Source organism: Typha angustifolia, chromosome 12, assembly GCF_048772165.1.
Source record: "Typha angustifolia cultivar Huaian chromosome 12, ASM4877216v1, whole genome shotgun sequence".
In the NCBI taxonomy this organism is placed as follows: Eukaryota; Viridiplantae; Streptophyta; class Magnoliopsida; order Poales; family Typhaceae; genus Typha; species Typha angustifolia.
Window position 1 is genome coordinate 1,115,087 of NC_133250.1, and position 16,875 is coordinate 1,131,961.

Here is a 16,875-nt window from a genome sequence, read left to right on the forward strand (position 1 = left end):
TAGATCTCCTTGCAGAGTTGGCAGGATTAATTCTTTGGTGGACTACAAGTTTCTTGCATTGGCGGCTGATGGATTCACTAGTGAAGGGCATGACAAGGTGTATGAGCAGTTGCTCAAGGATTATCTTTGTGGTTTTCTTGGTGTTTGATTAGGTCAATGATGTTGTTAGATTTTTTTTGTCCTTTGTGGAAATTTGAGTAGCTTCAACCTGAGAAATTTACAAACAAATTAACTGATGTGAAAGAAGCTGAGACATCTCCATCATCAAGAGAAATAAATTATGTTGCATCCAGTAATCATGTGGAGTATCTGGTGATCTTTAAAAATGCCTTTTCCTGTGCATGAACAAACAGTCAATAGAAACCAATCCAGATTTACAATGCAAATCTTTCACATAATTTGTATCAAAGAAGACATGTTAGTGGATAACATTACTGTCAGAATAACCCAGAACAAAAGTGGAAATGCTCCCAAATAATTCCAAACAAACAATAAATAACCTACTTGCAGATATTTAAAATCAAGATAATGAGTATTTTGTGCTTCCCAATGTGATATTATTTAGATGATTAAAGGCATTCATTGCATGAGTATATCTGGAATTTATATCCTAACAACATCAATTTTATGTAACCTTGATGCTTCATTGCATTTCTTTATCTTTGATAATTAGTCTTCTAGTTAAGATATTCATTTGATAACATCATTCTCTTGACATCAAATAAAGCCTCAAGTAAAAAAGCTGTTAGCTCACAATTAACTCAATATCAATTAACTTGCTTGGTAACTAATTTAGATTGATACATAATATAGTATATAAAAGCATTATTTGCTTCCTCTAAGGTGAAGATCTTTCTTTGGATAGCGAGTTTACATAAGGGATCGTTTGGCTAAAACTATTTGCAGAACTTACTTATTTAGTGTATCTTACTTCATTCACTCTAGAATTCTTTCTTTCCTCAGATGGTTACTGTGAAAAGAAAGAAACTATTAGATTTTCATTCATGAGGTTTGAACAGTCATCGGTTAGTATATTTTCTTGGCAAATATTTGGCAGACGGGGAGATTAACGTTCTTGTCCTCTTTAAAAATTTCTTAATTTTTTCTCTGCCTCGTCTCTATGTAAATCTCAAGTGAAAATTTAATGGTGTCCCACTAAATACCGATATTGTTAAAATTCAAACTAGATGTCTTCGTATAACGTGTAATTTTGAGTGTATTCCGCTCTAAATAAACCCTATCTTTTATTCAAGTCAAGTAAATAAAAAATAAAAAAATAATAAATAAAATAAATACATTTAAAAAAAAAAATTCAGTTTCAGGTGAATCAGATGAGCCAAATTCGGATTCAAATCGAAACCATACATGGCGAAACACGGATCCGACCCGCTATCCCTCCATTTCCTCTCCGGATAAACCCCACAAAAGACCTCCTCCTCCTCCTCCTCCTCCTCGCCTCCCGCCTTCCGCCTCGAGGGCAGCGAGGAGCAAAGAGCAACAAGCTCTCGAAGAACGCCATTGATGGCTTCTCTTTCTCCACACTCGTCCTTCCTTCTCTTCCATCGCCCCAGACCCTCACCTCTCTTCCTCTCCTTCTCATTCCGTGAAACCAATCTTAGATATCACCAGCTCAATAAGCGCCTTTTCCTCTCCCTCCGACCGAGGCGTCGGATCAGGAAAGCAAATTTAGTAGCTCGGGGCTCGGATTCGAAGTCAAATGCTTCATCCAAGAGCGAAGTGGTGGTTGCAGAAGAAGAAGAAGAAGAAGAAGATGTCGAGGCATCTCAGCTTTTCGAGGTGCAATTCTAGTTCACTTCCTTTTAGGTCTTGATGGTGTGTGCTGGGTTTTTATTTTCTTGGGTTGCTTCTAACTTCGTATCTTCTGCGTTGGGCTTATGGGAACAAGCTCAATCGAGAAAGGGTTGGATTACTTGCTCTACCTTGCAAATGGTGTGAAGGGTCTCTTGAGTCGATGATACAGGACAGTCAATTGTTTGTGTGAGAACATGGTTAGTGAATTTTTATATTGGCGCGTTTTGATTCAACGCGCCAATAGCTGGCGATATTTAAACGCTCTTTGAAATAGAGGATGCAGTTATACAAACGATTTATGATCATAAATTTGGTAAGGAGGGTTATGATTTGGTGGAGTGGAATTCGTGTTTCTGTATGCACTGTATTGAGTTCTTCCTTTACTAGTCTGAGGATTTGTTGCATCAAATATAATTGGATCCTCCTTGAAATCAAGAATGTCACGTGGGTTAGTGAGGTGAAGGGAAGTTGAGTCTTACTAGGATTAGTGAGGTGAAGGGAAAGGATATCAGAACTCAAAATGTTAGTTTGGGAAGGAAGTTAAGAGTTTTTTAATTTCTAATCATTGTGTATCTGAGATGAAAACACTAGGGAACATCAAAATGGTTGAGATTCTTTCATGTAGTTATGGAAATAGGAAAAAAGAGAACAAAAATTACAGAAGATGTCAACAGATTAAAAGAGGTGAAAACTCTGGTGGTCTGAGAACCAATGTTCCTTTTGTCCGTAAGGTCCTGATTTATGAAGTTAATAATAAGCTTCATGTCTCTTCAACTAGATTTTTTTTCTTCTTTCTCAATGTAATTGAGTAAGATGAATATTCCACATGTTAAGAAAGGTCACAGTGCAGGATGCTCCTGCCAATGTTGGGTCTAGGTTGGAAAGATTTGTGCATCTGTACGTCTTTAACCCCATTTGCAGAAAGGCTTTTTCCATGGGTTAAAAATTAGAACTTTGAACACCAAGCCTGTGAGGGGCACGAGGCTACCTTACCATCACAACAATTGCTACTGATGTCGTCCTATTCCAGAAGGGCTACATAACAATTGTATACTAATTTATTGGTTGGGTAATTCCAAGCTTGACCTTGAAGGGGGATTAGCATGTTGTTGCTATAAAATCTTGAAATGTGACATGAGGCTGTTAACTAGGATGCCAATTGGAATTGAAATTGATTGTGGGATGAAATTGATTACCTAGCTGAAATTCCTTGCTAGGCCTAAATTGCAGCTATATACGTAAACTAGTAAGCATTAGAACTACAAATGGTTCTTGAATTATCTATTGGCTTAGTTTATAGGATTATGCTTCGGCAATGCTATATTCTGGGCATTCTTTATATGTAGAAGTGTCAATTGTTATTCCTGAAATCCATGTATAGAAACAGTTGACCAATTTGACATATCATTAGCTTACTTTGATATATCTTTATTCTGAGCCTTTTATTCTCGAATAAGTTGAAATTATTGTATGATCACTATATTTATTTTCATCAAAGAAACGTAGAAAAATGCTAGACCTATATCACATACAGTTTGGACATGCTGTGCTGCACTGATGAGCTAATATGATTTATTTATAATTTACTCAGAAAATTTTTCATCCAAGTTCTTTTCGCTCAGATTAAGATCCTTTTAAGTTTCAGAAGTTGAAGGATAAAGAGCGACAACGTGTAGAGAAATTGGAAAATTTTGAGAGAAAAGCAGATTTGCAATTGGAGAGACAGCTTATCATGACTTCCTGCTGGAGCAGGGCATTGCTGGCTTTTCAGGGTAAATTGAAGGGTACAGAATGGGATCCGGAGAACTCTCATAGAATTGATTATAGTGAATTTCGGAGACTTCTTAACTCTAATAATGTTCAGTTCATGGAATACTCAAACTTCGGCCAGACCATCTCTGGTATGTGGACTCATCATTCTTTTCCAATGGAATTTTTAGGTCTGAAGTATATGCTTGTTTTTCAAATATGTAGGAACTCAAAGTTTATTTAAACTATAGTCGCTTCAGTTTGATTCACTAGCTTTCACGTAACCTACTTGTGTTGGAATTGTACTAACTAGTCTTAACATTCTTGCAATCACATCAAGGTTATCGTCGTTACTTTTCTTGTTTGTTCATCTTTGTTATTGTATTTTTATTAATTGTGCAAAAATGGGTTTCAGCTTTATATGAACAGTATGTTCAAATTTCTTCTGCAGTTATTTTACCATATTACAGAGATGGAGGAGGGAAAGAACCAGAAAATCCAAATAGGGAAATTGTATTTCGCCGTCATATTGTTGATAGGATGCCCATTGACGGTTGGAATGAGATATGGAATAAGTTACATGAGCAACTGATTAATGTTGATGTTATCAATGTGGATTCTGTGCCAGCTGAAGTCTACTCTACTGTTGCAACTGCTGTTGTATGGTCTATGCGTTTGGCCCTTTCAGTAGCTATATACCTCTGGGTTGATAGTGTGACGAGACCAATTTACTCCAAGTTGATTCCCTGCGATCTTGGTGCTCCTGAAAAAAAGGCAAGGCAACCCCTCAAGCGACGTGCTCTTGGATCACTGGGTAAAAGCCGGTAGGTGGAAAACTAGTCTGTTAAGTAGCTTATGCATTTGTTTATCATTTAAGTTCATAGAAATATTTGGCAGCTGCAAGGTTTTCACATTGGAAGGTTTTACTTGTTTCTACTGACCAGATAAATTATTTGAAGATATCTAGACTTTATACTGGTAAGGCTATGAACTTCTAACTAATGAAGCATGCACTTTTAGAAGAGAGTACCTATAATTTCTAAATATTAGCATGTGCGTGTCATCTTTTGTCTTCCAGGAACTGAGTTGAGGTTGTAACCAGCCCTTACAAATTTTCTAACTTCTATAAATTAGAACTTTCTCCTTGCTTCTTGTGCTGTATGAGCAAGCAGGATTAGAGTCATTTTCTTCATTCTTTTGTTATTCTCTTCTGCTAGTCTGCTTTTAACTTTTATGGTTGTTCTTTCAAGGAATGCTAATTGTTAAGCTAATGTCTCACATGATGTGGTTAATCATTGTGCCTAATGGAATCAAATAGTTGTTTCCACTGAGTGGTGAATGAAAGAGACTTTATACATGTTGATTGGCGAATGGTTTTCAAGAGGTTGACATCGGCATTTTCCCAGGGCAAAGTTCATATCTGCAGAAGAAACCACTGGTGTTACATTTGACGATTTTGCGGGCCAGGAGTACATAAAGAGAGAATTACAAGAGATTGTACGAATCCTTAAAAATGATGAGGAATTTCAGGACAAGGGCATCTACTGTCCAAAAGGAGTGCTTCTTCATGGGCCACCAGGAACTGGGAAAACTCTTCTTGCTAAAGCTATTGCTGGCGAAGCAGGACTCCCTTTCTTTGCTGCAAATGGTACTGATTTTGTTGAGGTGAGAAACTGAGAATTAATTTTCTTTGTTTCGTATAATCAGTTTTTTATGGAGATGAATAGCATAAACAGTGGAAGCTGACATGTTTCATGGGTTGAATGCAAGAACCTTACTGAACTATTATCACCTAACTCTGAAATCTCATTTCATCTGTGCAAGAAGCTGAGAACTATTACTGAATATTGACTGAATTTCCTTCATCATATGTTGGATGATTTTCTATATCAATGTAGTATTTTCTTAATAGGTAATGGGGCCACTGTTTCTCAGTATGTTGTTGAGTTATATAGCTGCTCTTCTAAATTTGAGAGCTAGCTATCTATTACCTCATGTGTCTTTATTTCTTCTTCCAACGGCCATAATTTCTTTAGTCTTAATTTCATGTACCCTTCATATGCTTTCTGTGATTGACAAAATTACGAGGAGATCTGTATCCTAATCTGTTGCATAAAAATTTTGAGAATGAAAACTACTTGGTCAGCTCAGTTTACCTACACTGATTTTATTTGGTGAGTAGGGGCTGAAATTTTGGTTGTCTCTGAATTTTATTTGGTTGGTTGATATGTTAGTTTTCATTAATTTCTCCTTGAGAACCGAGATGTACTTCAATTAAGTATGGCAAACTAAGGATGCATCTCCTTTTAAGTAGATACTGATTTTCTCTAATTGTGAGGAGATCCATTTTCTTAATGCAATATTACTGTTGCAGATGTTTGTAGGTGTTGCAGCATCCCGTGTCAAGGACCTATTTGCTAGTGCTAGATCATTTGCACCATCTATTATCTTTATTGATGAGATTGATGCTATTGGTAGCAAACGTGGTGGTCCTGATATTGGTGGGGTAAGAATAAGAATATAAGATAAATTCTTGAGTTAAAATTTCTTATTTCTTTTGTTAGTTTTTATGCATGTAAATATCCTTTTCACATTGCACTTTGTATCTGCATGCTTGTGCAGGATCCATAGATCTTTCTGCCTCTGGACTTCAGTTCTTTTTATGTACTTAATATGAAAATTGTGGTGAAAAATTTATGGACTAATGTGTTTTAGTGAGTTAAAACTTATGTTAGTTCAACATTTCACAGGAATCCTTATCAAGGTGATAATTTATAATTTGCAAATATCATACACATCTGCATTAGAAATTCAGTTAATTCAAATTTATTTATATAGTTATAGTTGTTCAACAAAGTGTTTAAGGATGAAAAAGTGTTATGCTTCTATTCAAGTTGCTTGCTTCCTAGGACATCTCAATGCAGGAGGCTCCCTCCAATGAGGGTCCAGGATATATAGATGTACCTAGCCCTACATCCTCCAACTTTTTCGGAGCACAATCGAAATAGAAAAATCCATGGGAACTTGTACACCACCACCCTCTAGCTTTCGTCCGATGATCCTATACCTCATATTTTAGAAACTAATTGCAAGTCTTGGTTTAGGGTGGTGCTGAAAGGGAACAGGGCTTACTTCAGATTTTAACTGAGATGGATGGGTTCAAAGAATCAACATCACAGGCATGCTTATTTTCTTTCTTTTGTCCTTAGTTCCATTTCAAACTTTAATGTTGTTGATTTAGGCTGCCAACTTGAACTTGTCAGGTGTTAGTTATAGGTGCAACTAATCGCTTAGATATATTGGATCCAGCTCTACTAAGAAAGGGTCGGTTTGACAAAATTATCAGGGTTGGCCTTCCATCTCGAGATGGTAGATTGGCCATATTACAAGTAAGTGTCTGAAGTTGATCTTATCAAAGTTTGTAGCCTTCAAGTTACTAACCAAATTTTTTCCTCCAATGGCAGGTCCATGCAAGGAACAAATATTTCAGATCTGAAGGGGAGAAAAATGTTCTTCTGGAGGAAATAGCAGAGCTAACATTAGATTTTACTGGAGCAGAGCTGCAAAACATACTGTAGTATTTTGGAACATCTTGTTGATTTCATCTAAATCCATCTACTAGTGTTTGCTAATAAATGTGGAAAAATCGTCAGGAATGAGGCTGGAATTTTGACTGCAAGAAAAGATCAAGACTACATTGGAAGAGAAGAACTGTTGGAGGCTTTGAAGAGGGTATTATTCTTCATTAATTTTCATTTTTGAGACAACAAATCCCATTTGACATTTGGTATTCATTAGTAAGATAAACAAAATCCTATTTGACATTTCCTGCATGAACTCAACCAAATTGGAATTTCATTCTACATGATCGTAAGTATTTCCATTTTGCAGCAAAAAGGTACCTTTGAAACAGGTCAAGAAGATAGTACTGAAATTCCTGAAGAGCTTAAACTTAGGTTGGCATACAGGGAAGCAGCTGTAGCTGTTCTTGCCTGCTTTTACCCAGATCCACACCGACCTTTTCTGGAGGTTGCTTGAAAAACTTGTTTTATCAGTTTTGTTTATCATTCCTGGTATTTGGATGTGAAATCTCCTCAGTAATATTCACTGATTTTTTATATCTTTGCAGACTGATATCCGTTCTATTCGCAGCAAGCCAAATATGCGCTATGCTGAAACCTCAGGACAAGCTTTTTTAAGAAAATCAGACTATGTTAATTCTATAGTGCGAGCCTGTGCACGTAAGTTTAAACAATCTCTGTGGACATTGGTAGGTGGAAGGAGCTGTTGCTTGATTTCATATTGTTCTGGTATCTTTGCAATTCACTGGAGGCCTTCCAGATATTCTTGTTTACATGTCAGAATTTGAAAACAGTGCAGAAGGAAGTGCAAAAGTAATATTAAGCTTCAAGTAATGATGCGAGTCATGTAATATCTGCATATATAAATAATAGACTTTCTTATAATAAGATATTGGTATAAAGGGTTGATAGATTGACGTTAGTAAGCAGTACCACTTTGAGGATAGAATGTGTAGTAGTGTATGATTTTGTCATAATCTTTAAGTTTCTCACTTCACATGTCTGAACCATTATTGATGTGAATCTCTCAAATGTATGTGCCCTTGTCGACTATAAACTGGCCTAGTTGCATGTGAGATTTTTGTCAGACTCTTTAGGCTCTCAAAATTGTACGAAAGACTTATGTTTAAGGTGAGACTTCACTAAATTCACTGCTCTGACTACTGTTTACAATGGCCTTCCCCCTTCTGTTGTAAGCAAGTATAGCCTACATCCTATTTTGTCTTTCCACAATACAAGTTGGCATGCTTGTTGTATCAAACCATGCATGGCCTTCCAAGCATATTGTGTAATGCTATTCACTGTACTCTGTGCTAGTGCCTTACTCTTGATATACTCCTGTATGGACAGCATCAAGCTGTAGTGAGCTACGCTTAACCATGATAGTTCAATGGTAACCCATGGCAGGTTGACATTCATTATTCAAGTTAATACAAGTTTGTTTAGCATTGAGTGCCAAATTGCAGCAATATGCTGCAAAAGACACAAGGTGCCTCTAGCTTACTTTCATACATCCATGCAGCATGCTGCAATCATTATATCCTGATATGAAGTTGATTTTATTTGTTAGCTTATTGGTTCAAAGGCATACATCATCAGGTACATCAAACACATTGCTTACCAACAAAGCGATTGTTTTCATTCCATTTAGTGTTTATATATTCCCAAAATTAATCTTGTATGTCTATCACTAGCAATGTTAGTTTCGGCCCAATCATTGGGCTTGTTTTGACAGAGGTGAGCCAGTCTCTTGATTGGATCAGTCTGATCAGTGCAGCCGTTCAAATTTCAAAATAAGTAGCAAAGCCAGTAAGATAAATGAAAGAACAATTACATATGGTGTGAGTTCCCTAGACAGAAAAAAAAGAACCTACATTATAGTAGGATTTAAGAAAATCAAGGTAACATTGAGTGAGCATATATTGCTTAAGAATTTGTGCAATATTTTGCTTGAACCCCATAGGAAGATTGATTGCGGACTGTTAACTTTTTTTCTCTTTTCCTTCAGGTACCTTCAATCTAGGCAAAATTCATGTGCAAGATTTCATTAGGGATGCTAACTAGTTTATTTGATCATTTTTGTCTAGGGTTCATTATGATAGTCTTCAATAAATGCCAAAGCATCACCGCTAAGGAAATGTGGGAGTTGGCATAAACTAAAAAGAAATGATAACATAGTATTGCCTTATTGGTTGTTTTAGAGGATGCAAACTCTGTCGACTTTGATAGCACATGCAGATGGCAGAAAATATTAAGTTTACAACTAGGATGGGAGAGGAATTTATGATTGTTCTTGGTGGAATAAAGTATGGGTCAGTGAACACTCAATCTTCTGGCTGTAGGACTTTTAGAAATGAGTGGATCACACTTTGAGTGAATATCCGTTCTGTGGTCTACACTGTAGCCACTTAATTTTTTCTTACACTTCTCTTGATTTCTTCTACTAGTGGTTCATTCTGTATTTCAAGCTAGATCTTCTATATTGTTTGTTCTTGGCTATCATTTTCAAATGAAATTGCTTGGCTGACATGCTTGATAGTTGATATTAGTATATTACGATAGACATGGATAATTGGATCAATTATATCAATTCATTTTCTTATCTGTTTCTCAAAAATGATCCTTGACTTCAATTACAGTGTTCAAACTTAGCTATTAACACATTTACTTGATTCATTAAATATTGACAATAGCAAGAGTGATCGAGGAAGAGATGTTTGGGATAGAAAACTTGTGCTGGATTTCAGCAAAAGCAACTTCTGAAGCATCAGCTCGTGCAGAACTTTTGATTCTTCAAACAGGGATGACAGCATTTGGGAAAGCATTCTATCGAAGTCACAGTGATCTTGTACCTCATGTGGGTGTATAAATTCAATCATACTCTGTTTCCAGAAAAATTACCTGTGGTTTATTTGCTCAATTCCTTGTTCATGCAAGTGATATATATTTATGTAAACTTTGCAGCTTGCAGCAAAACTGGAAGCTCTTCGGACTGAGTACTTGCGCTTTGCAGTGGAGAAATGCTCAGCTGTGTTAAGAGAGTATCATTCAGCAGTTGAGACTATGACAGGTGCATCAACCCACTTTTATAACGTATTACATATTTTCATTTGCTTAGCCTGATAAATGCTTGTTCAAGCCTCTTTCGTTAGCAAGTGGATGAATTTGAGCCTCACTGAGACTTGGCTTAAGAATTGGGGAAGTCTTGGTATCTCCCATCTTACAAAACAATTATAAGCCTGGGCTTTCTAGACCAGCTCAAAATCAGTTTATAAGGAATTGAACTGACTCAGACTCTTGAGATACCCTTTAGATGCCAAGCTATTCTCTTACAAAGAGACATTTCATCTGTATTGTAGTCCAATTAACATCTATACTAAGTGTATAGCTGTAAGATCACATACTAATACATTGATACAATACCATAAGTTGTGCAATTTGCTATTTCAGATATTTTGCTTGAGAAAGGAGAACTAAAGGCAGAAGAAATATGGGAGATATACAATAAAGCTCCACGAATATCTCAAGTATGTATTCCTTTCCCTCTCACTCAGAGAACCATTGTATTTCCACCAAATCCTTGTGGAAACATTTACAAGTTACTTTTAACTGTTCTTACTTTTCCCCTTTCTTCTATGAAGCTGTTGCCAAACATTTACTTGGTTAATTTTTCTGCTTCATATTCATATTTCCACAGACTTGCATATAATTAAATGTTTATTCTTACATTGGTGATAATAATGTTGTGGCATGCTGGAACTTTAGGGGTGTTAACTATAATTACTTTCCAAATAATTGTTTCAGCCACCTGTGAATCCAGTTGATGAGTATGGAGCACTTATTTATGCTGGAAGATGGGGTATATATGGTGTTTCTCTTCCTGGAAGGGTCACCTTTGCACCAGGAAATATGGGATTTTCCACATTTGGTGCACCCAGACCTTTGGAGGTAAATAAGCTAGCATAAGTGGTCTGTTTTAAAGCATTTGATTAGCCATTCTCTTGGAGTTAATTTCTGTTATTTCTGATCTCTACAGACACAGATCATCAGTGATGAAACATGGAAGTTGATAGATGGAATTTGGGACCAAAGGATAAAAGATATTAAAGACGAAGTCTCCCAGCAGATTGAAGAAGACACAGGGAAACCCCAGCTGCTGTTGGCTAACCACTTCCTTTAAGAGCTTATTGAAATTTTTTTGGTATGCATCTGACTATTTTTTCTTGCTGCACTAAATCTTGACATATGGTTAGATGTTTCAGAATAGATGTTGAAAATGGACTGCACAAAATGTTCTCGATATGGTCCTGTGGTTAACCTTTTCGTCAACCATATCCATTGCATCACAATATCATCGCTATTCATTTTTGCAAATGAACAAATGCTAAAGAGTCAATCTTTCCTGTTGTGTTATATCTTGTTATAGATTTAGAGATCTACTTCTTTGTGTACTTCTAAGATGTTTATGTGCTTGGCATTCTCCTGTCAAAGCAAAACAGCTTGGTAAATCTTCCATCAGACTAAATTAAAGAGCTAGCGCACTTATTGATTTGATGAGGGAGCCTTGTTGGAAAGAAAACTCTAGGATCTATCTGAGAGATGTAAGTAGGCAAGATAGAACGTGTTAGGCTCCAAAACACTTAAGATTGGTTTATTGTTCTATGACAGGAATCGAGCTCAGGGGTTGTTAGCTCCATCATGCATGGCATTATCCAAGATATCCTCTCTTATGCATGGAAGAAGATAATTCTTCTGCTGAAGGTTGCTTTGGTTTGATCTCAGAAAACTTGACAACTGTTTTGCAGTTTCTCCCCACCTATAGAGTCGAAGTGAAGCTTGCACTTGATACTGAAACAAGGCACTGCGCTTATATAGCCGGTCATTGCGATGAGGTTTTCTTTGAAGAATGACGGTGTCACCTCAATCAAGCTCCTCATGTTCATAGTTTCTTGAATTGGTATTTACACTTTCATTCAGCCAATATAAAATTTTGTGCAACATGCACAGCTCCTGTAATCTCTCACTTCATCTGGAGTTCTTCCAAACTAAAATCTTACAGTCCTGAGAAATGTCAATCGTAGTATGGTGTATTAGACAAATATGTAACTAATTCTAAGTTTTATAGATAAAACTATTGTTGATTATTTGGTTCTTTCTCTTGATGATTCATGTACTATTTTATTGTTGATTCTTTGAACTATTATCTCCTACCGATATAATGGTTATCTTCTGATAACTAATAATATGCCGTAATATTTTAGTTTTTTTTCTTGAGAAATAATAATAAAGTAACATGCCATAGTTAGGTTCACAGATAGAGATAGAATAATAAAGTTTAGGAGAGAAAAGGAGTTAATATTGATTCACATAAACTTAGAACATTTCGTAGTTACAGGAAATACAAAGTATGTTGATAAAAAAACCAGAGGACTACACATCAAAATTTTAACAACAGAGTGAATAAATTGCAATCGTGCAAGCAATCTCACTTGCTCCTTTATTAAAAGTACATGGAACTGAGAAAGAACCACTAGTTCCTAATTCATCAACCACTTCCAGTATCTTTTATCATTGCATCAACCATCCATATGGATCATGCAACGCAAGCCTTCACCTTTGAGCATGTAATCAAATGCCTTGTTGATCTCTGAGAAAGGAACACTGTGTGTGATGAACTTCTCCAACTCCAGCTCCTGCATCATTGAAACAATTAAGACATCAATCATACTACTATCAATCCAAAATAAGAGACAAGTATAAAAGCCATCAATTTGCTTCTTTTTTCTTTCTTCTAACCTTGGTCATATACTTCTCAACAACTGAAGGCAGATCGGTTCGCGGTTTGTAGTTTCCGAAGAAGGTTCCTTTCAATGTTCTTTCATTCAGGAGGTTCATGGGGGGAGTCTTGAATACTGCATCTTTGTGAGGCACCCCTACTAACACTGCTACACCCCAGCCCTGTAAAAGGGTTTAAGATCACAGAATTAGAATTCAACCAAATAATTTGAGCCTAATTATATTTAGGGATCAAGGGAATATACATCATGAACACATTCAAATGCTGATATCATGGCATTTATATTGCCAGTGCATTCCACACTGCGATCAACTCCACCATCAGTCATCTCAGCAAGAACCTGATGAAACAGTGACAGTATCAGAATCATATAAAGCATAGAGCAGTTTCAGTTTCACACAATGAGCAGAAACAAACCTCTTGCACCGGTCTGTCGTAATCCGCAGGATTTACGAACTCAGTGACACCGAATTTCTTAGCTGGAACCGAAATAATTTCGATAAATTAGTGTATTGCTTGTAGAAATCAAAGTAGCATGACAATTATTATTCAAGGAGAATAAGAAAACAAATTGAGTTAGCATTTCCAGGGAGCAGGGTTTTTACCTTCTTCAAATCTTTTCGGGTTCAAATCAACACCAATAATCCTTGATGCTCCTGCAAGCCTGGCGCCTTCGGCAGCCTAGTTATGCAATTACATAAATCAATTTATTTAAATCTTAAAAAACTGAAATGAATTGTTCTTGTATCAAGGTAGAAAGAGACTCACTGCAAGGCCTACAGCTCCTAAGCCGAAAACAGCCACTGTTGAGCCTTTTGGTGGCTTAGCAACATTAAGAGTAGCACCAAGACCTTAAGAAAGCAATAGAAAGTTAGAAACTCTTTCTGTAATCCTTTCATTAGAACTCAAGAGGGCCTTAATTCTCTCACCTGTTGAAATGCCACAGCTCAGGACACAGACTTTATCTAGGGGAGCCAAGGGGTTGATCTTGGCGAGACAACCGACGTGAACGACGGTGTATTCACTGAAAGTGGAGGTCCCGACGAAATGATATATGGGTTTTCCGTTGATTGAAAACCTGGATTTCCCGTCGCCGATCATCACTCCCCTATCGGTGTTGATCCTGAGTAGACTACACATGTTGCTCTCCTCAGACTTACAATGAGAACATTCCTTGCATTCTCCAGTAAACACAGGGAGGACATGGTCTCCTGGTGCTATATCAGTCACACCCTCCCCAACACTCTCTACAATCCTGATAAATACCAAAGGATAGGATACAAATTCATTCAGAATTTCTGAGATTGGTCATAAGAGAAGTCCAACTGGAACATTCTTAACAAATGAGATCCAATCTAATTATTTTACTTCAACTAGACTCAAGTCTCAATTTAACAAATAATTAAACTACTAAACTTCTATAGAATATTAGAATAAAGAAGAAGTCATACCCTCCAGCTTCATGGCCAAATATCCTAGGAAAAACAGGAGTCTGCCCCTGGAAAATTCAGAACACATAGGATTAATCATCAGGCTAAGCAAGCATACACTAGAAAAAAAAAATTAAACTTTAGTTTGGTCTCACAACATCAAATTACCTTAGCTTCCCAGAAATAGACATCAGTATGGCAGAGAGAAGTGTAGAGGATCTTCACTCGGACCTCCATTGCCTGTGGAGGTGCGACCTCAACCTCCTCAATCACCAAAGGTTTCCCTGCCTCCCATGCAACCGCAGCTACATCCAGAAAGATATATGCATGAATTGATTAGTAAAAGATAGCATAAATCTTTGTCATTTATATAAGATTACCATATAACAAAGAGACCCATGTAAAGAACTCCCAAAACTGGCCCAACAAAGGAAAGTACAATCCTTAGATCAAAATGGACATTATTCTTTGCTACCCAACAGATTAATTCCTCGGAAAGAGAAGACCCACATGAGAATTCAACAGACCAACAAGAGAAATCAACTTGGTAGAACCAAAGATGGCGACAAACCTCTGCATTTGATGACTTTCCCAGCTGTGCTCGCCATCTTCTCAAAACTCTCACTAAATCGCTCTTCTAACAATTACTACTGGCTTCGCAATGCTTCCACGACTTCGTTGGATGGATCCGAGCTTAGTGTCAAAGGTATATATATATAGCCGTGGAGTCGTAAGACCAGAGAGAGTTCAAATGAGGCTTTTCGTCGAACACCTCTCGAATCTTTTTTAAAACCACGGCGTCTACGAGAAAAACCGCAGTTTTCTTACGGTGTTCCTTCAAAGCATACTTTCGTTAACCGGTAGACATGAGTGCGGACAACGGAGATAGACTAGTGGGGTAGATGCTACTTTGTTTTATTGGGGGGGGGTGGGAACAGGATAACGAAGCAGTCGGAAGTCTAAAACTAAAGACGATATAGAGGAAACCAACTGCGGTTTTCTGGACGGCTCTGATTCCGCGGCTCACATGGTCGGTGGTATCCTGATTTGGTAGCACGCAGGATATTTTTCACATGCCAAAAAGATTTTTCTTTTTCTTTTTGTTTTAATAAAAAATAGAGTCTCGTTTTGAGTTCAGAAACCTCCGAACTGATTCAAGAACTCTTAACCTGGTTTAGTAACCAAACATCTTTTTATTTTTTTTATATCTAATAAAGTTCAATCTCTAAAAACAAGTTTCGGGCTTAGCCTCAGAACAAATAAGACCTAAAATTTTTAAGACCTTTTTTTTTTTAGTATAGGGACTCCTGAACTAGTTCAGAGACTACTAAATTGGTTCAGTAACCGATAGGGGTGAAAACGGATCGGATACGGATCGGATAGTGCTTAACTCATATCCGGATCCGTATTTTTAGTTCGAATACGGATTCGGATATGGATATTGGACGGATAGCAAAATTTAAAACCATATCCTAACTAAAAACGGATACGGATAATTTTCGGATAAAGGATCGGATATATTGATTGAATTTAAAATAATTATAATATTTTATTTAAATATAATTAATACAAAATTATTAAGAGTTTTACAACAAATACTTTTTTTGTATGTCAAATATATAAAATTAGAGAAATTAATCTCTATAAATAATATATAACGTATTATTAGTAATAATATTAATATTTACTATTTAAATAAGCAAACTAAAAACTATAAATTATTTAAAAAAATATGCGGATAAACGGATATCCGATATCCGTATCCGAAAAATATATCAGACCCGTATCCGAATCCGTATCCGAATTTTTTAAAAAAATTCTATCCGTATCCGAATCAGATAGAAATTTTTTATCCGGATCCGATCCGAGTCGGGTCAAAGTTAATCCGACCTGTTTTCACCCCTAGTAATCGAACATCTTTTTATCTTTTTCATATCTAATCAAATTTAAATTAACACTGAAAAATAAGACTAACTAATCAAATTCGGAGTTTAGTCTCAAACCAAAGAAGGCTAGTACAAAGAAGAAAACAGAAAAAAGAGAAAAGCAAAAGCAAACTTATAATTGACAACATTATCAAGCATATATTCCTAGAAGAGCTAAGATCAATATTTAAAGCAGGTTAGGATAAGAATCAAGAATGTTCTCAAATACATTGCTTGAGAAGGAAAGAAAACAACAGTTTTTCTAACAAAATATAATTAGTCTTGAAAGTAGCAATAATAATGATAATAATATCCCCATATAAAAGAAGTAAGTTTGAAGTATATGAAAGAATCCCTTCAAACAAGAAACTAAAACTACCAAAGTAGCACATAAGATTGTCATAAGTTTTGCAATCCTTTGCTGACATCTGGTTGAAATAAAACGACTAATTAATAAGAACAATTATTAGATAGATTAGATCAATTCATAGTGATGTATTAGGAAATATAATAATTTAGTCACTTGACTACATTTTCTTTTATTAAATAAAAAGCTCGTTCGCTAGGATAATTTACAAAGT

The 16,875-nt window shown here is 36.3% G+C and overlaps 2 protein-coding genes across 3 annotated transcripts; one reads left to right on the forward strand and one right to left on the reverse strand.

Annotated features, from left to right (window-relative positions):
- The first annotated feature begins 1,425 nt into the window (after positions 1–1,425).
- Positions 1,426–12,286, forward strand: LOC140771766 (probable inactive ATP-dependent zinc metalloprotease FTSHI 4, chloroplastic). 2 transcript variants are annotated; one of them, XM_073113435.1, is made up of 17 exons: positions 1,426–1,797; positions 3,458–3,713; positions 4,013–4,385; positions 4,968–5,226; positions 5,936–6,067; positions 6,666–6,740; positions 6,825–6,950; positions 7,026–7,135; positions 7,215–7,293; positions 7,453–7,590; positions 7,691–7,802; positions 9,836–9,999; positions 10,107–10,212; positions 10,593–10,669; positions 10,947–11,090; positions 11,179–11,343; positions 11,811–12,286. In XM_073113435.1, exons 1-16 carry the CDS (start codon positions 1,522–1,524, stop codon positions 11,320–11,322), a joined length of 2,571 nt encoding a protein of 856 aa, XP_072969536.1. In that variant the 5' UTR covers positions 1,426–1,521; the 3' UTR covers positions 11,323–11,343; positions 11,811–12,286. The 2 variants fall into 2 exon arrangements, with proteins under 2 accessions (XP_072969536.1, XP_072969535.1); XM_073113434.1 differs by having other exon boundaries at positions 1,434–1,797; positions 11,948–12,286.
- Positions 12,287–12,476: 190 nt separating this feature from the next.
- On the reverse strand, positions 12,477–15,101 carry LOC140772111 (alcohol dehydrogenase 1-like). Its single transcript, XM_073114012.1, has 10 exons — positions 14,941–15,101; positions 14,538–14,674; positions 14,391–14,437; positions 13,869–14,194; positions 13,708–13,790; positions 13,545–13,620; positions 13,357–13,418; positions 13,184–13,279; positions 12,939–13,100; positions 12,477–12,835 (listed from the first exon to the last, which is right to left on the reverse strand). The coding sequence occupies exons 1-10, from the start codon at positions 14,975–14,977 to the stop codon at positions 12,719–12,721; spliced, it is 1,143 nt and encodes a 380-aa protein (XP_072970113.1). The 5' UTR covers positions 14,978–15,101; the 3' UTR covers positions 12,477–12,718.
- Positions 15,102–16,875: the final 1,774 nt, after the last annotated feature.